The following is a 23641-nucleotide window of genomic DNA, read 5'->3' on the forward strand; positions in this document are numbered from 1 at the left end:
CAGATTTCTGTCAAGATTTATATCTGCCTCTAATGCTCAAGGGCGATGGATAGGTTCACTTACTCAGCCTCATGAAGTGCACTGAAATCCTCTTCCAGATAGATACAGATTTTCCTCCCAGTTCAGTCAGCAGGGAATGGTCACTCTGTCTTATGCTCATGTTTGCTGAACGGAAAGACAAGGAGTAGATTACTGGTATTGCTGATGTCTTACAGCAAGATCTTACAACAAGAGGAACAGCTTTGTGTCAGGCTAATCCTGCGTCTGGACCATGTGATGTATGGTCCTGTTGTATGTGCGCTTCATGCATAAACAGTAATTCCTCAGTTGTGGAGAGTTGGGAGCAGTGCAGACACCTAAAGACTCAGATCTGCGAATGTGAACACACACTTCCCCACCCCCTTCCTGGCATAACTTGTGATCGCAGAGCCATGAAAGTATGTGAGTCCCTCCCCCAGCACAGACCGATCCCACCCGGCATATGATCTGGGCCCCATGTCAGCCGGAGCAGGCAGCACCAGCTCACTGCGGCGCTGCTTGCAGCCGGAGCAATGACCTTAACGAAAGAGAGCTTCCACAAGGCTCTTCCACCCACCTCTGAAGTGGCCAAGGCCAACATGGACAGCACCAGAGAGAAGCAGGAAGCTCCGGGGCAGTCAGTGATGAGGACTGGAGCAGTGGTGCCAAAGAAGCGGGCGATGGGAAGGCTGGTCATGCACAGCATGGCCATGTTTGGCCGGGAGTTCTGCTATGCCGTGGAGGCCGCCTTTGTCACTCCGGTGCTGCTCAGTGTAGGGCTGCCCAAGAGCCTCTACAGCCTCGTGTGGCTCATCAGCCCTATACTGGGCTTTGTGCTACAGCCTGTGGTAGGTTCAGCCAGTGATCACTGCACCTGTTGCTGGGGCAGGAGGCGACCTTACATTCTGTGTCTGGGCATCATAATGCTGTTAGGCATGGCTTTGTACCTCAATGGGGACGTGATGATCTCAGGTGAGTGAGGGGTATGTGTTATGCTGACATAGAAAACTCATCCTAGCCTTTTGTATCAGAGAAAAGAGAGGGGTTCCTTTTTTCCTTCTTAAAATGCACTGTTAAAATTTGGTATCATGTGACTTGGGAGCACTGAAAGAGCTGGGGAGCACTGGAATCTTTGTATGCACTCAAATCTAACACTGCATGTTATGTACCCTGTACACAGTGTTCTGTAGTTTGTGCATGTGATTACAGTCTGTTGTATGTTGGTTTGGTTGCCTGATAAGCTCCTGCAGGTAAAGATTTGCTTAGGCCTTAGAAGTTTTTATGAATTAAGATCTACCTTGTTTGCTTAAATTATAGTATTGTTTTTGTGATGTAATACATATCCAAACGGAATCCCTGTTCATCCCTATTTTAGATGGATTAGTATTCAAAATACTAACACTTAAATTATTGCAGCACTGATTTGACTTAGACCTGTGTTGTGCAGGTAAAAACAGAGATCCGTAACTGCCTGGAAACTGTTGCAGCTGAAACATGCAAAATCAAATGGGGTGGCATGCCTATTGTTACATTTTAGCTTGGAATGTAACTTGTTAAAGTCTTGATAGAAAGTTGTTGCTGACTAGGCAGATGGGGGAGGTGTGTGTCTTTATGGATTGATTTATTTTCTCTTCCTGAATATTGTTGGTGTTAAATATACTTGATTTCATTGACCCAGAAAGAGATGTTGCAGATAATTTTTGATTATCTAAAGCAATATAAGGGTGGGACAAATAGAATAAACCAAAAACTACTGCAAAATGCATGTGTTAGGCTACCAGAGCCTGCCTTGAAGGTGTAATGGAGTAGACTAAGGATAGTGATGCACTTGGTCATGGAGCTTGGAGCATTCTGAGCACGTGCTGACTCAAGGCAGTAAGTCAACCTAGCCCAGCTCAGCACTTCACAGACTCAGCTCTCCTGCTTCTCTGATGAGATTCTGGTGTCACTATTGCATAACCAGTCATTGTTTAGATTTTGAGATATAAGGAAAAACAAAATTTGGTCTTGCAGAACATGGTGCTATTGCTGTCAGAATGAGGGTGTTTTTCTTTTTGTAGCTTTCATCAATGAGAAAGACAAGCAGCGGACCTGGGCAATAGTCATTACCATGCTGGGAGTAGTACTTTTTGATTTTGCAGCTGATTTTATTGATGGTCCCATCAAAGCGTATTTATTTGATGTCTGCTCTCATCAGGATAAAGAGAAGGGTCTGCATTACCACGCCCTCTTTACAGGTACTCAGATCCCTTCTTTTCCTCCCTACCTCTCAAAGGAGAGGAAGGTAATTGCATGGATTTTATCCTCACTGTGTTTCTAATCTTGAATGAACTGATCATCTGATCCTGCACTTCAGTCACGAGTCTTTTGTTGCTGGGTTTTCACTGCTCCAGAGAACAGCAACTTGTGATTTCTGCTACAAGAATTCTGCAAAAAGCTGCTGGCGTAAACAATGACAGCAACACAGACATGATTTAAGGAAGAGTAGTTAGTTATTGTAAAAGTGAAGTAGTGTTTGTTCAGTTTGTTTTGGTTTTTTTCCAAGTTTTTGGTGAGGCAAAAATCACTGGATGTAACTCATTTCATTGCTACTGCATATAAAAATAACATTTTTGATTCAGCATGTGACATGGAACAAGAGCTGCACAAACCAATTTACTTTCACTCTTCAGCAATGCACCAGTATGCGCTGTACAGAAACAGGAGTTCTGTGTAAAATTCAGAAATTCACAACTCCCACAGAATAGGCCCAAGTAGTTCAGTGCAAGTTCTTGCAAATGAAGTTAACAGCTTCATTGGCCTTTGTACATGTTTGGAATGCTGCCGAGTTACAGAAGGACACAAAACTGTTGGAACAAATCCAAAGGAGGGCCATGAAGTTGATAAGGGGACTGAAGCACCTCTCTTATGAGACAGGCTGAGAAAGTTGGGGCTGTTCATCCTGAAGAAAAGGTTGTGTGGAGACCTCATAGGAACCTTCCTGTGTCTGAAGGGGGGCCACAGGGAAGCTGGAGAGGGAGTCTTCTTTAGGAAGATGAGGGGAAATTTAGGCTGGATCTTAGGAAGAAATTCTTCCCTGTGACGATTTTTGCCTTTTCTTTTATACCCGTTACACCTTTTTACAACCTCTGTATTCTTAGTGCTTTTTCCCTACATTCTTGGACTTGTTTGTCAAGCTAAGAGACTAAACATTTTAGAAGCTTCATAGCTAGGGATCAGTGTGCCCCAGACCCCAAGGTCCTCTCCAGAACACATTCTGTAAACTAAGATAGAACCATCCAGGGGAAGGTTCCTTGGGGAGGGGGTCTCACTTGAGCCTCTCATTGGGGAATCTTTGATAGATACGCTAATTAGTAAAACCTATAATGCTATACCCGATCTTTTGGGAGGCACCGTAGTGTGCATTTCGGTGCATTCGACCTGGACGTGTGCACCTAAGGATCCTTAAAATAACTACCAAGGTAAAATCCCTTTTCAACTTCTAACTGTGTTTGACTCTTGATTTTAAGACCAGGAAAAGGCATCAGTGGTGATGCACAGGATTAGGTTGTCCAGGGAGGTTGTGGATGCCACAACCCTGTCAGTGTTCAAGGCCAGATTGGATAAGGCCTTGAGCAGCCTGGTCTAGTGCAAGGTGTCACTGCCAAATGCAGGATGGTTGGGGCTGGGTGATCTCTAAGGTCTATTCCAACCCCTGATTCTATGAAATCATCTGTACAATGTGAGCCCTGTGTTGGGGAAATGCACAGGGTAGACACCTAAGGCTGTGTACCTGTGAAGAGACTCTGGAGCAGCCTCCTGCCATGTCTGAGAGCAGTCTCTGTGAAAGCACTAGACAAAAAGCAGACTACATGAGAAGTCATGCAGTCTTAGTCACAGATTTTTGTGGCTTCTGAGCCCCCACCAAGAGCAGAGACACATAGATTCAGTAGCAGTTACTCTGCTCAAGGAGGGAGGTGTAGTAGCTACTGACAACAGGCCAATTTTGGACACAAGAAATACCTGTGTCCAGGAACACAGATTATGAGGGAAGCTTAAAGCCACATGGGAATGAAATCTGTATGACCCATTAGAAAATGACAGATAAAATTTTAAAGCATCACTTGTTTGGACATAGAGAGGAGTGAGTCTCTATATATATTCAGCACAACTCTGGTTGCCTTTTTTTTGGATGATACTAAAAAGTCTCCAAATTTGAAGATTTGAAGCTGCAGATTTAGCTGTTTCGTTTGTGCACTGAGCTGTGAAAAGGGATGTGGGACAAATAGTATGAAAAAAGACTGGGGCAGAGTGCATTACTTGGTCCAGCACCCTGAGCTCTCTATAGCAAGTTCATCAATATTTTAACCCTTCCTAATTGAAAATTCTCCAGTCTGGTGTTGAAATCCTCCCTTGACTGGAGTTCTACAGCCTCCCAAGTCACTCTGCTCCAGCAATTCCCTGGCCTTGTGTAGCGGGTTGAGTTCGTAAACTGGGCAGAAACACCAATTAAGTGTAGTGGTTTTGGTTAAAAATATTCATTACTTACTTATTTTCCTTCTGTGAGATAAGAATTAGGAAAAAAAAAAGCAGGCACAAACCTTAAACAGTTGCAGTACAATGAAAGAGTTTTATTACTAATAGAATTAGAAGTAAAGAGAAATAACAAGAAATTAAAGCAACCCCCCCCCCCCACCTTCCAGCACTTCTCTCCTTTTACCCAACTCGCACAAAGGATAACAGAACATGGGATGTTAGTCAGTGTTGCAGTTCTTGAAAAGTCTCTCTCTTATGCTTAAGGAAAAAAGGGTTTTCTTCAGCTGCGCGTGGTTCCCAAACTGCCACCAACAGCAGACCTGCCTGGAAACAAACAACCTGCTGTGGTGTAAAAGATCTCTCTCATGAAAAATCTCACAGTTCCTTCACACTGCAAAACATGGGCCATCACATGGGGTTATTAATCTTTTTAAGGATGAGTTATTTTGGCCTGCACACAAAGGCTTTCTTCGCCACAAGTCTCTAAAAGCCTCTCACTGCTTCTATATAGCTTGGCATAGGCACTCTTCACAATCTTCACAGGCCACACGTGAATTCTTCATCCCCCCATGTACTTCAAATGGATTAAAGAGACAAACAGGTTTTGATATTACAGTTTCTTACCACAGCATGCAAGAAGGTTTTTTAGCTACGCGTGAGAATCGCGGCACCGCCCTCTTTTCTCCCGTTGCCATGCTCAGCTCCGTCTCACGGGACTCACTTTCTCTTTCTCTCTGACTCTGAAGCCACCATGTTGAAGAGCGTTCTTGTTCAGGCTTTACGGTGGAGGAAGTCTCGCTCCCTCTGTGCTGCTGGCTGCGTGGTGTCTTCTTCAGTTCAGCACGGAGTGTGCTGGCTGCAGACAGGAGGCTCTGCCGGCTCCCGTTGACTCCGCCGGCTCTGCATGGAGAGGAGAGGGACCCGCCTATCCCCAGAAGCCACGCTGGCTGGTTTTAGCTGTGAGCAGTCCACGGCTGGGTTTAGCTGTGAGCAGTCCATGGCTGGGTTTAGCTGTGAGCAGTCCATGGCTGGGTTTAGCTGTGAGCAGTCCATGGCTGGTTTAGCTGTGGCAGTCCATGGCTGGGTTTAGCTGTGTGGCAGTCCATGGCTGGGTTTAGCTGTGCCAGTCCATGGCTGGTTTTAGATGTGAGCAGTCCATGGCTGGTTTTAGCTGTGAGCAGTCCATGGCTGGTTTAGCTGTGTGGCAGTCCATGGCTGGGTTTAGCTGTGAGCAGTCCATGGCTGGTTTGAGCTGTGTGGCAGTCCATGGCTGGGTTTAGCTGTGTGGCAGTCCATGGCTGGGTTTAGCTGTGTGCCAGTCCATGGCTGGTTTTAGATGTGAGCAGTCCATGGCTGGTTTTAGCTGTGAGCAGTCCATGGCTGGGTTTAGCTGTGAGCAGTCCATGGCTGGTTTAGCTGTGGCAGTCCATGGCTGGGTTTAGCTGTGAGCAGTCCATGACTGGGTTTAGCTGTGCGGCGGTCCATGGCTGGGTTTAGCTGTGCCAGTCCATGGCTGGTTTTAGATGTGAGCAGTCCATGGCTGGTTTTAGCTGTGAGCAGTCCATGGCTGGTTTAGCTGTGGCAGTCCATGGCTGGGTTTAGCTGTGAGCAGTCCATGACTGGGTTTAGCTGTGTGGCAGTCCATGGCTGGTTTAGCTGTGAGCAGTCCATGGCTGGTTTTAGCTGTGAGCAGTCCATGGCTGGGTTGAGCCGTGTGGCAGTCCATGGCTGGGTTTAGCTGTGCCAGTCCATGGCTGGTTTGAGCTGTGTGGCAGTCCATGGCTGGGTTTAGCTGTGTGCCAGTCCATGGCTGGTTTTAGATGTGAGCAGTCCTTGGCTGGGTTTAGCTGTGCAGCAGTCCATGGCTGGGTTTAGCTGTGAGCAGTCCATGGCTGGGTTTAGCTGTGAGCAGTCCTTGGCTGGGTTTAGCTGTGCAGCAGTCCATGGCTGGGTTTAGCTGTGGCAGTCCATGGCTGGGTTTAGCTATGAGCAGTCCATGGCTGGTTTTAGCTGTGCCAGTCCATGGCTGGTTTTAGCTGTGTGCCAGTCCATGGCTGGGTTTAGCTGTGAGCAGTCCATGGCTGGGTTTAGCTGTGAGCAGTCCATGGCTGGTTTGAGCTGTGAGCAGTCCATGGCTGGTTTTAGCTGTGTGGCAGTCCATGGCTGGGTTTAGCGGTGTGACAGTCCATGGCTGGGTTTAGCTGTGTGACAGTCCATGGCTGGGTTTAGCTGTGTGACAGTCCATGGCTGGGTTTAGCTGTGCAGCAGTCCATGGCTGGGTTTAGCTGTGTGGCAGTCCATGGCTGGTTTTAGCTGTGTGCCAGTCCATGGCTGGTTTGAGCTGTGAGCAGTCCATGGCTGGTTTAGCTGTGGCAGTCCATGGCTGGGTTTAGCTGTGTGGCAGTCCATGGCTGGTTTAGCTGTGCCAGTCCATGGCTGGTTTTAGCTGTGTGCCAGTCCATGGCTGGTTTTAGCTGTGAGCAGTCCATGGCTGGGTTTAGCTGTGAGCAGTCCATGGCTGGTTTGAGCTGTGAGCAGTCCATGGCTGGTTTTAGCTGTGAGCAGTCCATGGCTGGGTTGAGCTGTGTGGCAGTCCATGGCTGGTTTAGCTGTGCCAGTCCATGGCTGGTTTTAGCTGTGTGCCAGTCCATGGCTGGTTTGAGCTGTGAGCAGTCCATGGCTGGGTTTAGCTGTGAGCAGTCCATGGCTGGGTTTAGCTGTGTGGCAGTCCATGGCTGGGTTTAGCTGTGAGCAGTCCATGGCTGGTTTTAGATGTGAGCAGTCCATGGCTGGGTTTAGCTGTGAGCAGTCCATGGCTGGTTTGAGCTGTGAGCAGTCCATGGCTGGGTTTAGCTGTGAGCAGTCCATGGCTGGTTTGAGCTGTGAGCAGTCCATGGCTGGGTTTAGCTGTGAGCAGTCCATGGCTGGTTTGAGCTGTGAGCAGTCCATGGCTGGTTTTAGCTGTGAGCAGTCCATGGCTGGGTTGAGCTGTGTGGCAGTCCATGGCTGGTTTAGCTGTGTGCCAGTCCATGGCTGGTTTGAGCTGTGAGCAGTCCATGGCTGGTTTGAGCTGTGAGCAGTCCATGGCTGGGTTTAGCTGTGAGCAGTCCATGGCTGGGTTTAGCTGTGTGGCAGTCCATGGCTGGTTTGAGCTGCCTGTGGCTCTGGAACAGTCCCCCCGCAGCGACCCAGGGTCCGTGCCGCAGGCCGCAGTGTTGGGAAAGGGGGGAAGGGGCAGTGGCCCCGGCCCAGTCCGGCGGGGCCTGGAGGCTCGGGGCCCCCCCCACCTTCCAGCAGGCGAGCTGGGACAAAAGGCAATTCCCGCCTTTCCGTACGGTTTAAATATGTAAATTGTGAGAACCGTCATTAGTCTAAAAGACTGTCCATCAACTCAGGTTCAACCCAATACACCTTGGCATTAGTTTTCCCTAAAATCTGATCTTAATATCCATTCCCGACTGTTTGTATTTATCATTCCCTGATATTTTATCCCAGTTAGACACAAACAGCAATCTTCCCATTTCTTTTCTACTTTCTATTTTAGATATTATTTATTTTCCCCACTTCAGTTCCTTCTTTTTGTACTTAATATTTCTAAGATTTTACTCTCCAGTTTGCTTTCAGTTTGGGGTTTGAACATGATAGCTTTGCAATTATGAAACCCATGGCAACTTACACAAGTGGAAGAAAGAGTGCACACATCCAACACACAATATTTGGGCTTCATTCCAATATCATGATCCTTTTTTTTACAAAACAGCATGCAAAGACAACCTCAAATGTCAAACATTCTCTCTGCAAACATACACTGAAACAATGTAGTGTAGATTTTCTTTAAAAAGTTGTTAATAGCGTAATTTTTTTTATGAGAACAAGCAAGGATACAGTCCCCTATGAAATGCCACAGGACACGATGAAGAAGGGTCATAATCAGACCCAGGAGGGGGAAACAGTACAGAAAGCCCAGAATGAAATCAAAATCCTGTGTTTTGCTGGGAAAGCAAGTGTAGGTGCTGTTAGTTTTTGTTAGGTGAGGGGTTCTGCTGTACATTGTCATCAGTTCTCCTAAGCAGAGGAGCAGAAATGCTTCCAAGTCCTTGAAAAGTTGCTATCCTGTGGAGCTCCCACACATCCATCCACCAGAGCCACCTGGTTAACAAGGTGTCAGGAGTCTACAAAGGTGCCACCCCTACCAGAGCTCTGTATTGGATGTAACAGAGGGTACTTCCCTGTGCATCTTTGTGTGCACTTACAACAAAGAGAAGAAATTGTAAGAAAACCAAACTGACTGAAAGCTGGGTTTATTAACTTCAAGGCACAAAGTAGCAGTCTCATTTTACCTTTTAGTCTACTTTTTCTGACAGAATTAGTAAATGGGATTACACACTTATATTTGATCCTTTCTGTTTTCTTTTCCAAGTGATGAGGTACTTGGGTTTGTATAACTACAAAACAATGCTTTTGGGTTTATTCCCTTTTTAAAAAATTTCCCATGGAGGCAGCATTTATGTTTGGACTAAGCTAAATAAAATACATTTTACAAATTCTAAACTATAGATGGTCTCAATATAATTTAAGAAGTGTTTGTTCTGTGAAATTAAAAAAAAAAACCACATAAATTTCAGTAGGATTTTACTCAGTTCTACTTGTACTGTTTATCATTTCAAAGAAAATAAAGCTTCAAAGAGTCAAAAAAGGAGATGGACCCTATGTTGCTGTATGTTCAGGCAATTTCTGGAGAGCTCTGCCTACCAGATCTGAGAAGATTTTTCAAGAGATGTTTTAGTAACTGCTTATGTCTGTCATTATCTCAGTATTCCTATTTCTTGTGATAAATATCTGAAGAGTGATTATTCCATCATGTCTAGAGGGGATGTTGAGGGTATTATGTTTGTTCATTTGTTTATTTTATCAATGCCAGCACACCTTTTTTTTTTTTCTTTTTTTTCCCCCACCATTGTAGGTTTGGGAGGAGCCCTGGGTTACCTGACAGGTGCTATGGATTGGGGTCAAACTATACTAGGATATACCTTGGCATCAGAATTCCAGGTGATCTTCTTGTTTGCAGCCTTGGTTTTCATAATCTGCCTTACCGTACATCTGTGCAGTATTCCTGAAGTCCCATTCAGACACGAACACGAAGAGACAAAGTTCTTGTTGGAAGTGACTGAGCCCCATCAATACAACTCCATTGAGGAGGAAATCAAGAATGGTTACTTAAAATCAACATGTACCGAAATAAAGGCTGCAGCCAAGCCAGGGAAATGTGCGGTGAGTGCAGAGATGATTTTATAGGATGTATCTGCATCCTTGGAGACCCCTTAATTAGCTAATGCTGATTGTTTGTAATGGAGTCCTTTCACATGCACAGAAAAGAACCTTCCACCAGGATACAGAGACAGGAGAAATCCTGCTTGCTTTTTTTTTCTTTTTATTTTTTTTCTTTAGAAAGTATTGCCAGCAAGAGGCTAATTCTGATGCTTTGATCAATTGGCAGGGATGAGGGAGAACATGGTTTGGTTTTCTGCTCTATGTCAGTCTCTTGATATCCTCCTCATGTGAATTTTGTAAATAGGATCTACTTTGTCCTATAGTCTTGACAGAATTATCATAATATTGTGGACAAAGACTACAGACTATTAATCTTTGATGTACGTCTCTAATTCCCACTGAAGTCCACACAATTTTGTACATAGTACATGTGAAATGTGCATTCCCTCTCTAGTAAACATTTGGGTTTTCTGCTGCTCAACATTTCATTGAGTACTAATGTGTTTAAAATTGTTGCTTCTACAGACGTTATACCTTGCTACCAGAGTTTTAGTTTTATTTTGAGTGATATTGTAGCAGTGTCTTTGGAAAAACTTTGAGATGCAAGCGAATAGTGAGTACTTTTAAATTCTCACTGTTATTTTGTTTCTGATGCATTTTTATGGGAGATTTCTTCAACCTAAGGCACCTAGGAAAAGGTGAATCTACCAGAAAAATATCTGGGGAGCCCACTTCTAGAATGGTCTTGGGAACAGATGATAATTTTTACTGTTTTGTTGATGACTCCTAGTGCTAGAAATGCTCACGGCTATCTCATGGTACCCTAGGTAAGCAAAGTATAACAAAATAGTGGTGACACAGTTGCTTCTCATTTTAATTTCACTTTTGGTCTCTTGGCATTATCCATCCCTGATACACTGATGCAAAGGTTTGATAAATCAGGTAAAACGTTTAAGCATGTGCAAATGGTTATAAGAAAGAAAGCAATACTCTTGTTTAATTTATAAATAAAAGGGATTTATTATCTTTTACTATTTGTAATTTGTTTTATAATAGCACTTGGTATTTCTAACCTGAAGAAAAGTATTATTACACCAGATGCAAGACATATGAGATGAGCACTGCCTGATGAGAATGCCAGGCAAACACAGAGTGGGGCAGACAGCAAGGCAACAGTTATGGGGAGAATCTGACAGGAACACTGTGATGCTGTCTCAGCTTCAGTTGGCCACTGCAGGCCAACTTGAGCAGCCAGCATCCTTCACCAGTGCTGTTCACTCTGAGCATCCTCCAAATTGTTAGAGATGCTGAGTGTCATTGGCTGCTTGGACAATGCAGGTTCTAAAAAAAAAAGAAGGCAAAAGAAGATGAGAGAGTGATGCAGTGGAAGTAGGGGACCAATTGTGGTTTTGGGTAGCCTCTGCCTTGGCAAGAAATAATTCCACTGAGTGAGTAATGTCTGACACCTGAGGTGAAGCTGTGGCGTCCACTGTGGGCAAGCCTGTGCCGTTGCCCTTCTCTCTGATTAGGATGGGCAGCCTGTGAGAGTCCCCAGTGCTTTGATCAGTCTCATGTTTCTTTGATGTGCCTGATTGTGTATGAATTCGAGACACTCTCTGCTTTAATGATCTGTCTCCTGTGGCACATGTTTGCTGAGTTCATTCATTACTGTAATCACTTCCTTGAAGAAATGGTTTGGCTTCCTCTTTTTCTGTCTCTTTTTTTTATTGCGGGCATCATGGCCCTATTTGTTCTAAATTAAGGCCTATGCTCTCACATGCTAATAGCTAACATGATTATTAATGAGATTTGACCTGTTACAGTATGACCAGACACACAAAGCAATTAGCCCTGTGTTCTTTTGCATAGTGCCAAATTATTCAGGGTCCACTGCCATAAAACCCAAGTCATATTGACGAAATGCTGCCAGCTTGCTCAGTCGTCTGGCTCACCATTCTGTGCCTTGGAAAGCCCTGAGCTGCCTAGAGAGACTGCACGGGCAATCCAGCGACTCGGTGGCTCCAAAATGTAGCAAGTGACAGCTGTAAAGCTAATGTCAAAAGCAGAAGCAAAGAGGTAGAAATACAGCCCAAACTCTGTTCCTTTAAATCCTGTTTCCTTATTCCTCCTGTCCCGAGAGAGACAGGAGAAGCTGTTCGCAGAAGGGAGGCAGGAGCATGAGGGGCGAAGCCGACTTTCTCGGGGGAAGGGAGAGGGGAGGGCAGGAGCGAAGCCGGGTTATCAGCCAATCGGACTCTGTTTCGGGGGAGCCCGTGCTACTTTCAAGTTTTATCCGCGCTTGGAACAAAGGGGATTCAGAGCACATGGTTGAAACAAATCCAGACATGCCTGGCCAGCTCCGGGGCTGGGCTGCACCTCGGGGGCAGGCAGCAACATCATACTGCTTCTTCTGTATTCTTATGAATCATCTTATGCCCTGAGTTGTAGTGATTTTTTTAGCGTTTGTTTGGTGTTGTGAGCTTTTGAAAGATAAGGTGCTTAAACAGAACCAAGCTTCAGCACATTATTTAAATTAGCATGCAGTTTGTGTGCTGATAGTTTTGAATGTGTGCATTAAACACTTCTAGTTTCCATTTCCACTCTCTGGACTATCTAAATAGAAAGAAAGCATTTCTATCTAGCTGTCAAATTATTGTTTGTAATCACTGCAGTGTCTTTTGTAGTTCCATGACCTTATCTTAAAACTTTGATTGGAAAGGCTATTTTTAAAAAAACTAAAGAAAGTGGAAGAATTGCAAACTAAATTAAGTCAAGTCAAACGATAATAATTATCCTTGAAATAACACTAATCAGTCAATCTGGAATTTTTTTGTTTGTTTTCTTTTTATATTTGTAGAAGAATATAAAACTTACCCTGTTTAAAAAAGACAGTGATGCCAAGAGAAATTCCAAGGGGTTTGGACAACATACAGTCCAAGGTGAAAGTCAGCAACTTGAATTTTGGCATTCCTATGAGGATTAAAAACCTGACATGGAAGCAAAGTATTTTCCAACTTTATATGTGGTGATTATTCATAGAGTAGCTTGCAGCATAGCCTAGTTCAAAGGAAAGTAGAATTGTGAAAAGTAAGTACAACACTGAAGGAAGAAAGGAAAAAGTGACATCTTACAGCAAATTGAAGACAAGATTCACTCCAGTAATTTCCAGTAATTAGCATAACTTTTTCAGTTCTTCCACATTTCATGATGTACTTCTTCCCTTACCATCTCTCCCAGCACTGTTGTCTCCAAACATTACGAGAGAAAACTGGAAGTGTTCCATCATGCACAGTTAAAATACTATCTTTCTTTTTCTTTAAAAACACAGAACTATGCAGGAGCTTTAATGCAGGAAGAATTACATGTCAAAATACCTGATATCAAGCGCACCTACAGTAGTCAACAAAAAAAAGTAATACAAATGATCTGATGAATGTGACTGGAAAAGAAACTGAGAGTTTCGGGGCACAGGACTGAGACGAGGAGGGAAATAATGTGGGGCATTGAAGGTGGTGAGAAAATTTGGTTATCCTCATCAGTGAGATTTGTTAACCAGCACCAGTTAAGTTTTGATTGTGAAATGACTTATTGCTCCCATACCATTACACCCATGGTATGAGGTGTTTAGATGCTGGAGCTCACATTCTCTGTGTGCTACCATGATGAACCACAGCTTCTCCCTGCTTCATGGAAGGGAGGACAGTGCACAGTGGAAATGTCATCATATGCCTGAAGAGATAGAAGTTTCCCTTGAAAAATAAGTTTCATAGGGAATTCAGCATAGAAAATAGAACAGAATGGGAGTAAGGTCTCAGAAATGCTCAGATATCCACAACTGATACATTTTAATTTTCAGGAAGTATTTTGAGCATAACTTTTTTCTGTGGCAGCTTTAAATTTTCAATGCAAAGCTGATGGTCTCTATAAAGAAATAACTTTTGGCTTTGGTTGTTTCTGTTGTTGGTTTGTTGGGCGTTTTTTAAATGTTTTTTTAATTACTTTTCTGAATCTGCTTTGGCAGAAAATTTCCCTTTGGTTCTACATGTAAATAATCACCCTACTGATTATAACAGCAAGAACTATTACATTCTTGTTGGTATACTCCATCTCTTCTGTAGTTTCTGGGAATTTTATAAACTGAAGGAAATTCAGTACACAAGCAACCCTTCCTAGCAAAAAAGAGAAGACTGGAAGTTTAGCAATGAAAAGATACTAAGGCCTTCTTCATTTTCTGTCAGCTATTTCAGTATTTCAAAATTTCAGAGCAATAATACTGTATTATTCTTGAATATTTGCTTTTAGGAAAAAAGGCAGATGACCCTTAAATCACTCTTGAAGACACTTTTAAGCATGCCATCCCACTATCGCTGTCTGTGTGTGAGCCACCTTTTTGGATGGATGGCTTTCCTGTCCAACATGCTCTTCTTCACAGATTTCATGGGACAGGTAAAGCATAAAATCCTCTTGCTTCTCCTTCCTTGTAGCAACTCCTCCTCCATCAAAAAGAAATGAAATGGTGTTACTATCCTGAGGAAATTACACTGGTGTCAGAGCCATTTATATCTGGATGGCTCAACAACAGTTTTTTTAAACCAGCTAATTAAGGTCAAGGCCTTGTTCGGAGCCTGTCTGTGTAATCACTGGGAAAAACCTTTAGTGTTCGTAGGGCCATTAGTGTCTAACTGTTCCAAGTGAAGCTCTCAGAGCTGGTCCAAACACATCCATTTTCTGGTTTGGCTTTGGAGCTGCTCTGAGATGGGCAGGTTTTCTAACTGGGGCAATGCTTGGATGCAGATGGCCTTGTCCTGGTGTGTGTGCAGCATACACACAAAGCCCCTTACCTGCTCTGCAGCCTCCCTGGCCTCAGGCCATGCAGCTCTTTGCACACAGGGAGCTACTTGGTAGCAGAAAGCTTTTATCTTCTTGCATTTGTCTGTCCTGAGTCCCTTTTGCCAGGAACTGTTTGCCTTCACAATATCCAGTAGTCCCTTTTCCATGCCATTCCCAGAGACTGTATGTCCTTGACAGTGATTCCTGCCTATATGGACATGCCTCCTTTCTTCCGGAGTACTAGTATCCTCCTGGCACAAACCCACTCACTGCCACTCCCTGTTCTTCTGTGGTTTCCACACAGTGTTCCCATTTCCTTGCCTTTCTTGTCTCTGTAGGCAAGGCAAGCGGGAGGTTTTTTTTCCCTGCAGCATAGATGAGCAACTGAAAGAAAAAAGTTTTGCTTGTCTAGAAAAAGAACTGAATAAGACAACAACTGTGTGGAAAAATGAGTGTGCTGAGGTAAACCTGAAAGAGAAAGCAAACAAACAAAAAAAAAGTAGATAAATAAGGGAAAGAAAGGCTAAGGCGAGAAGGCAGAAGTGGAGAGAGAAAGTTAGTTGGCAGTGAGACACCCAAAGGATAAAAGAGCAAATGAGACAATGAACAGTCCAGGAAAAGGCAGAGGGTAATAAATGAGGCAGACCCTGGGATGTGATAGTCCATGAGATGTGAGTGTGAAAACTGGAGAATTACAAATGAGTGGTTAGGACACTGCTTAACAGATTTCTTGGGTGCTCCCTACCAGGCATGGGGCCCTGTTCCTGCAAGAAGGAGACATTCTATCCATGCAGCCATCCTTGCCTTCTGTGACTTTTGTGGTCTCTTTCAGGTTATATACCAAGGTAATCCTTATGCACCTCACAACTCCACACTCTATCTTACCTACAAAACAGGGGTAGAGATGGGATGCTGGGGACTGTGCATCAATGCAATTTCTTCATCGATCTATTCTTGTAAGTACCCACAAATGAACTACACCACCATGTTTACTATTTGCCATTGTTTAAAAACCATAAAGGGATGCCAAATTACCTGGATTTTTTTCTACATTAAAGCTTTAGGGAATGTTACATTCTCAGCATTGTTAGAAATTCCTGTCTTAAAACAAACAGTTCCTGACCACATGATGAGGGGTCAGTTTGAGACTAACACATTGTTCTGCACATGAACTGACCCTGAACACTTAAAATTATCCTGAAATTAACTGCCAGCCTAAATTCTTAGATGCTCTTTCACCTAGCAGTGCCACAGCTGTAGGCTCTCAAAGGTGGCCTCTCCCCATCTGCACTCCCCATGCAGAAGTTCTTGCCAGAAGCTTGAAGCTTGCTCTCCAAAATTACGTGTAAACATCCTAGCACAGCTCCCCAGAGAGATTTCACCATAACTCTTCCCAAGGATTAAAAAAACTACTTGTGATCTGAAAATTCAAACAAGTAGCATTTTGGGGGTCGATTTGAGCATCTAGAAGAGGCTTGAGGGAAATGTTTTCACCTTTGGAGCTTAACTGCAGGTATTTCTGTGTGCCCTTCCTGTGGAGGAACATCTATTCAGCACAAGTATGTCTGGGTGCAGCTGGAGTGCGAGCTGCAGGTTGAGCTCTGGGTGGTGTGGGCAAGTATTCTTTGGCAAGTTTATACCTACAATAATTTGAGGTAATTTCCAAAATCCTTATCTCCATCACAGCATTTTACAAAACACAATCCCTTAAAAGGAACTCACTGATAAAATGTGACCTGTTTTTTTTAATCTTACCAGTATTTTTGCTTTCTTTTCGCAGATTTGCAGAAAGTCCTTCTGCCATACATAGGATTAAAGGGACTTTATTTCATTGGATACCTACTTTTTGGACTGGGTACTGGACTAATTGGTTTGTTTCCCAACATCTACTCTGCCCTGGTTCTCTGTTCACTCTTTGGAGTCATGTCCAGCACACTGTACACAGTGCCATTCCACCTCATTGCAGAGTACCACAGGGAAGAAGAAGTGAGTGCAATGTCTCAAGAAGCATTAAGTATATCTGTCTGTGTCTGTTCAATCTGTTTTGGGGGTAAACTGGACACAAATGGTGAGCAGCTTTGAATTTTAATTTTGAGCTATTATAACACATGAACGGAAGGTTTCTGACAGAGAGAGTTAACATCCCAGCTCCAAACTCTCCAAACAGGTCTGTGATAAAACAAATAATTATTTATCATCACATCTGAAACTAAGCCAATCACAGTATGTGTTCAGGCAGTAAGCAGGTAACAGGGCTTATCTCTTGTGTTGCCTTCAGCTGCTACCTTTCTTATATCCTTCCTTCCAGCCATGTTGGCAAAGGCTTGACTTCTGAGAGCCTGAGGCGAACAACAATCCTGTAAAGGCTGTCGGAATTTTCAGTTAACTGCAAAGTGTTACTAAAGCTCTTAGCTAATAAACACATGACATTCTAGTAGAAACAATTTTATATAGTTCAGTATTAAATCATATACCACGTTCTCATTATCTTTCTAAATGTCTGGGGTTGGGTTTTTGTCCTCCACGGCATTAAATCCTGTTTCCAAGGAAAATCTGGAAAAACTTGCACACCTTGTATCATGTTACTGGGCACAGCAGGATCTTCATGTATTGTAAAGTGTTGAGTTTTTTAATGGAAAAGTTCTCTCAAGTCTCTTAAGTTAGTGAAATAGTTGGAAACAAAAAAGATTAAGGAGAGTTGGGAAAAATTAGGAAAAGTTCTCAGTATGTCTTGGGATATCTGAAGAAATTAATAAAGGTAATGTTGAACTATTGGAAAACCATATAGAAACATAGTTGAAACCAGCACAGGTCCAGATCAAGTGCTGGAGAACATGTCCTACCGTTCTGTACAACTTTCACCAGCACCCTCTGAATGATGAATGCAAGAAAACCCTTTAATTATTCTACTGAATGCTAGGAGGATGTCTCAAAGTAGTTAAATATTTCATATATCTGATTCCCAATTTTTCAGTTCATTTCTTTGCTCCTTCTAACAGAGAATGATCATGATGTTTTATAAACATAAAACAAAGGACAGGGAATGAGCCCAGGTTAGGGTGAGATCTCAATTTTAACCTCAGGTCAGCCAACTCAGAGAGGAGGAGTAAATGAAAATTTTAGTCTGTTCCAAGACATAAGTGAAATAAAATATACTGAAGTGTGCATAAACTTTATACTTACTAGGCCAATATTCATGTGTTACTTGTAAGACAACCAATTCTTGTTTGGTGTATGGTACTTGGTATGACAGATGTTAAATGATATATAATTCTATGTTAGATTTTATATTAATGGATTGAGGTTTAGCTCCAATTTTCTATAAATAGGATAGGAAGAAAACATCAGAGGAAACATCAAGCACAAGGTTGCGTTCATTTACAGATTCATGTATTTGTGGTCAGAACTACTGCCACATAGGAACACTGGGAACAGCCTGGAAAAATAGATATAATTTATTTTAACAAGTGTCTAAAATTGGGACTTAGTCATTTCAGAACAAGGAGCAGACATTTTCCCTCACTATACACTCTACCAAAATCATGTGCTGTGTTTTATAATGCTGCCATTTCAGCTCCTGTACTGTGCTGCTGTTCCCTAGCAAATTCAATTTTTTTCTACTGGATTAGGAAGAGACTGTTTGTCTCCAGTACTTGTGAGCTTTGTGTGGCTCAAAGGCAAGGTAATAGGGTTTGCAAAAGCAAAAAGCATCTTAATGGCCAAGAGCATTTGGATACCAGAACACAGCAGTGCAGCTGGCCTACAGTGTGGGAACCTCTTGTTGCTGGAATAAAACCTCCTCCATTTAACAGCCTATGCAGGAAGAAAATAAATATGTAAATTATCACATAATTTCCCAATAAAACAGAATAATTCGTTCCTGGAGGAAGGGACCACCAGAGATCATGTAGACCATGCTCAAGGCAGATGGAGCAAGCTCCCTCAAGTCATGTCTGGTCTGGTTTGAATAATTCCAAGCATAGAGACTCCACAACCCCTCTGGTTAACCTGTTCCAGTGATCCACCAGCCTCACAGGGTGCTAATATGCAAGATACTTTCACAGAATAAATGAAGGTTTTTGCTCTGCTATATATATCAAAGCAGATACACAGATAATTAGTAGTTAACAGGTGTCCTCAGCAGTGCAGAAGAACCCTAGTCTGCATGTCTGTTTTCAGGTTGCTTTCATCCCCATCAATTAAAGTATTATATTTGTATTTTAATACTGAATTCCTTTACGTGCTTTGAGCCATAACTTTGAGCACATACTTGCCTGTATGTGTGTGGGGCACATCAGCACTACTGTAAGGCCTTTGGACATGGTTCCTCACAACATCCTTCCCTCTAAATTGAAAAGATGAATTTGATGAGTGGACTGTTGGATAAGAAGGTGGTTGGATGGTCACATCCAGAGGGTAGCAGTCAACGAGTCAGTATTGAAATAGACACCAATGACAAGCGGTGCCCTCAGGGGTCTGTATTGGGACCAGTGTGATTTAATCTCTTCATTAATGACATGGATGAAGTGATTGAGTGCACCCTCAGCAAGTTTGCAGGTGACACCAAGCTGTGAGGTGTGTTTAACACACCTGAAGGACAGGATGCCATCCAGAGGGACCTGGATATGCTCAAGGAGTGGGCCCATGGGAACATCATGAGGTTTAACAAGACCAAGTGCTGGTGCTGCACCTGGTTCAGGGCAACCCCCAGTACCAGCACAGGCTGGGCATGAACAGACCCAGAGCAGCCCTGCCCAGAAGAACTTGGAGGTGCTGTGGGTGAGAGGCTGGACATGCCCCGGCCATGGCACTCACAGCCCAGAGAGCCAAACGTGTCCTGGGCTGCATCCAGAGCCCCGTGGGCAGCAGGGGAGGGAGGGGATTCTGCCCCTCTGCTCGGCTCTGCTGAGACCCACCTGGAGCACTGCATCCAGCTCTGGGGTCCCAGCACAGGAGGGACAGGGACCTGCTGGAGCCAGTCCAGAGGAGGCCACCAAGATGATCAGAGGGCTGGAGCACCTCTGCTATGAGGAAAGGCTGAGAGAACTGGGATTGTTCAGCCTGGAGAAGAGGAGTGACCTAATTGTGGCCTTCCAGTACCTGAAGGGAGCTTGCAAGGAAGATGGAGAGGGGCTTTTCACAAGGGCACATAGTAATAGGACAAGGGGGAATGGCTTCAAATTTAGAGAGAGTAAATTTAGGTTAGATATTAGGAAAGAATTCTTTACTGTGAGGGGGGTAAAGCACTGGATCAGGTTGTCCAGAGGAGTTTTGGATCCCCATGCCCGGAAGCGTTTAAGGCCAGGCTGGGTGTACACTTAAAAGCCCTGGTCTAATGGAAAGTGTCCCTGCCCACAACAAGGGAATTGGAACTTGATGATTTTTTAAGGTTCCTTCCAAAACAAACCATTCTATGATTCTATGATGATTCTTCGATAATATAATAGTATGGCTCTTTCAGCTGTGAGTCAGATCTAAATTATCCATGACAGGATGACCTGTTAAACATCAGTTTGATAGAGCTCAAATTGACAGGAACTTGAAAAAAAAGTGTAATACTTCTGGGCAAGTTTCAATTACTTTCTTAAGGGATAGAGGGAAAAAATGCAGATGAGAAAATCTGGACAATTTGGTGGAAGCTTGGAAAACTCATTGTTACCTGTAAATCTCTGTGATAACCTCTGTAGCCTCTCTGGTACAAGAATGGAATCAGAGAGGTATCAACCTGTCCTGCTGCCCCTGGGGCTGTAACAGTGCACTGGCCAAGAGTTGAATGTTGCTGACACTGTCCCGTTTCACTGGGGTTTGTTCTGTGCTTCTTTGCAGAGCCTGAAGCTGCAGGAAGGGGAGCAAGCAGGGGAGCACGGGAGAGGGAAAGGCATTGACTGTGCTGCTCTCACCTGCATGGTCCAGCTGGCCCAGATCATCCTCGGTGTGGGCCTGGGGCCCCTGGTTAGTGTTGCTGGCAGTGCCGTCACCATGATTTCAGCATCCACAGTGGCACTGATTGGCTGCTGCTTCTTGGCTTTCTGTGTTCGCTACGTGGACTAGGACTGCAAGGAGCAACTGCAAGAAATCTCCCCAGGGGAGCGTTTTCTTTCTGGGTCAGTAGGACCGGTGCTGTTTCTGTGCTGACACTGCTGGCACATCGTCCTGTCTTACCTCCTTGGATCAGTTGCAATTCCAGAGCTTTATGAAATGGAGACTTGATAAAACTGGTTACCTAATGCCTCAGATATACACACACCCCCAGTGTGTTCACATGCTGTGACATGTGATGGTGTGTGTGCCCACGGTGTTTTGATGCTCTACCCTGGGAGTCATTACAAAACTCCTCATTACCAATTTGTGAACGTTAATAGATGAAGTATGTGATAAATTGAAGTAATATAAAAGGACAGAGTTAGGAATAAAGTTTTTATTTATCTTGTTTTTCAAGTGTGTTAAGCTGGGGGCTGTTCCCTCCAGTAGTCAAAAGCTGCAGGAGATTCAAACAGGTGTCAGAGGTCACTCAGGGTGCAGTTCTGTTGTGATTAGTTGTACTGCTAAATGGGATCAGTTACTTACCAGCTACTGTCAAAAGCAGATTTGGGTGTGAAAAATGACTGAAATGTATAAAAGATTGAAGCCTGTTTTTTAAGAGCATCACTGTAAAGCAATTGTTTTGTACTGGATCCTTCTGCTTCTGTATAAATGAAGTGAAAGTACTGGCTGGGCTTGTCAGGAAAGTCTACCTAAGGCTGCTTTGCACATCCATGCGTAGGTACCTAAAAACCTGTCTGTGGGAAACAACTGCCATTTCCTCCTTCTTTAAAAAGCGGCCTCTCAATTTTGATGCTGTAATTGAAAAAATACACTTGGCCAACGTAACAATTTGATGGATGGTTAAACACCACATAAATCTTGATATTGGATATGACAGCATTTACCTTAAAGTAGCATCTCTCTTTTCTCTGTTTTCCTTCATTCTTTGACTGAAAGAGCATTTGCTCTTTACAGAATATTGTAAATAAATTCAGTTCTGCAAAGCACTATTAGGAGTTATTGCACAGTAAATACATAAGCTCAGTTATTTGTATTTAATTGCATATGAAGCTTCATTGTTATTTTATAATATTGCCAGAGTTTTGAAAAGCCTGTGTTTGTGAAAGCAATATACTGTATTTATGCTGTGCTTCCTCTGTCCTGAAAAGTGTCATATCCATCCACTATGTTATATGTTAAGCCACATGAAGCCATCTGCTAATGCAATATTGTTAATGAACATTGAGAGACTATGGACGAGTATGGTGTTTATGGTTGTTTTTGTCCTTAATGTTGCACATGTATAATCAACACTGTTCAAAGAAATGCAGTGTTGAGCTTAATCAGCTCCTTAGCAGCTCTGCAAGATACGAACTGACAACATCACAAATAAATGGTTAGATTTGAGCATCAAGTACCTCTGCAGAGATGCATCAGCTTCACCCTCTTTTTATGTTTTCAAGAATAGAGTGAGTCACATATTCTCAGGAAAACCAATTTTCCCTTAGGTAAATTCTTATTAATTTTAACAAGCCTGTGGGAGCCTCAGATGCCTTTTCTTAGTGATGACTGTGTCTCCACTGTAGGTCCCAAAAGGGGCTCAGCGCGTGGTAAACCTCACTACAGCATCTTCATCCTGCCTTTTGAAGAAACCACATTTTATGGTTTCTTTTGGTTTGTGTTTCTTCATTTCACATGCATGCAAGAGAAAAAAGAGAAAACCTGAGAAGACAGAGCCCCTGGACTGTGTTTGAAAGAGTTTGCAGGCACTGAGATGGCTGGAGCACAAGGGCCTCAACTGGGACAAACAGGAGGAAGCCAGAAGATGAAGGATTGTTGTCTTCTCAATTAGCTTTATGCCATCATTAACTCACTAACTTCCATTAACTCCATATCTCCTGGGAGGACAATTTTTCAAGGGAAGAGCAAGGAATCTGTGGAGCCATAAAAACAGATAAAGGAGGAGGTGATCTGGTTTTATAGGACTGCACCACATAAGCCTGTGCACCAAGAGCTGAGGTCATAAAGCTTTGATTCCACTGTGAGGCTGAGAAAGAAATTTTGCAATGTTTACCTATGTCTTTGTCAATATTTTTTTGACACCAATTTTTTTAACACCATTGGAACATTAACATTTAAATGGTCAATGTCGTCTCTGTTCTGTTACACAAAGAGAACACTGGCATTGATTCAGGCCCACAAAGTGACCATAGATCTGTGGCAATGTAAGAAGGGTTCTGAACCTGCAGAGAGGAGAGAGGGGGGTCCATTGTGTATATCAGTGCTTTTATTTACAAATTTATTCAGAGAAAATTGTTTCAGGAACTCATATTATCATTTCTCATGATCTCATGATCTTTCCCTTTAAAGCCCACTGTGTACTACAGAAGACAGAAACATTAAAGTCATCTTTTCTCTGCAAATCTCCATAAAAACATCCTATATTGTTCCCAGGACTTCAAAACGGTATTTTTATGAGTTTTTGTTAGAAATAGCAAACTGATAAAAACGTATATACAATGTGGAAAACAGTGTCTGAACAAAAAAAAATTATGATGGTGCTCATTCTGAAGTTGAAAATGTATCTCAAGTGTTACTGAAAACAATATAAAATGTTCCTAACTCATAAAAGGGGAGTAAAAAAGTATTTCTTCTAGCAATAGAAATGTTACTAATATATGTTACTAATATAAAATGTTACTAATACATGAAAGGGGATAAAATATTTATTTCAGCAATAGAAATGCTAAAATGTTAAAAATGTTGAAGGTGTTGAAGGATTGTACTGTAATGCTGTTAATTTAAGAAGTTCTGCCTTTTCTGTGCTTTTACATTAGTTGTGGACTTGAGCCATCAATATGATCATTTATTGTACTTAACATCAACTTTTATAGCCATGATATGAGTATAAAGTTATAAGTACCCTGTGCCTGATCTTTCTCGTCTGGTTTTATTTCCATATACATAAAATCAAATAAAAGAA

The 23641-nt window shown here is 43.0% G+C and overlaps 1 protein-coding gene across 3 annotated transcripts; it reads left to right on the plus strand.

Annotated features, from left to right (window-relative positions):
- The first annotated feature begins 204 nt into the window (after positions 1-204).
- On the plus strand, positions 205-23641 carry SLC45A2 (solute carrier family 45 member 2). 3 transcript variants are annotated; one of them, XM_048292625.1, is made up of 7 exons: positions 205-990; positions 2079-2255; positions 9602-9804; positions 14107-14250; positions 15467-15590; positions 16415-16620; positions 20461-23641. In XM_048292625.1, exons 1-7 carry the CDS (start codon positions 552-554, stop codon positions 20683-20685), a joined length of 1518 nt encoding a protein of 505 aa, XP_048148582.1. In that variant the 5' UTR covers positions 205-551; the 3' UTR covers positions 20686-23641. The 3 variants fall into 3 exon arrangements, with proteins under 3 accessions (XP_048148582.1, XP_048148583.1, XP_048148581.1); XM_048292624.1 differs by having other exon boundaries at positions 209-990; positions 9497-9804; XM_048292626.1 differs by lacking the exon at positions 2079-2255 and having other exon boundaries at positions 207-990; positions 9497-9804.

This window comes from Corvus hawaiiensis, chromosome Z (assembly GCF_020740725.1).
Source record: "Corvus hawaiiensis isolate bCorHaw1 chromosome Z, bCorHaw1.pri.cur, whole genome shotgun sequence".
NCBI classification, from domain to species: Eukaryota; Metazoa; Chordata; class Aves; order Passeriformes; family Corvidae; genus Corvus; species Corvus hawaiiensis.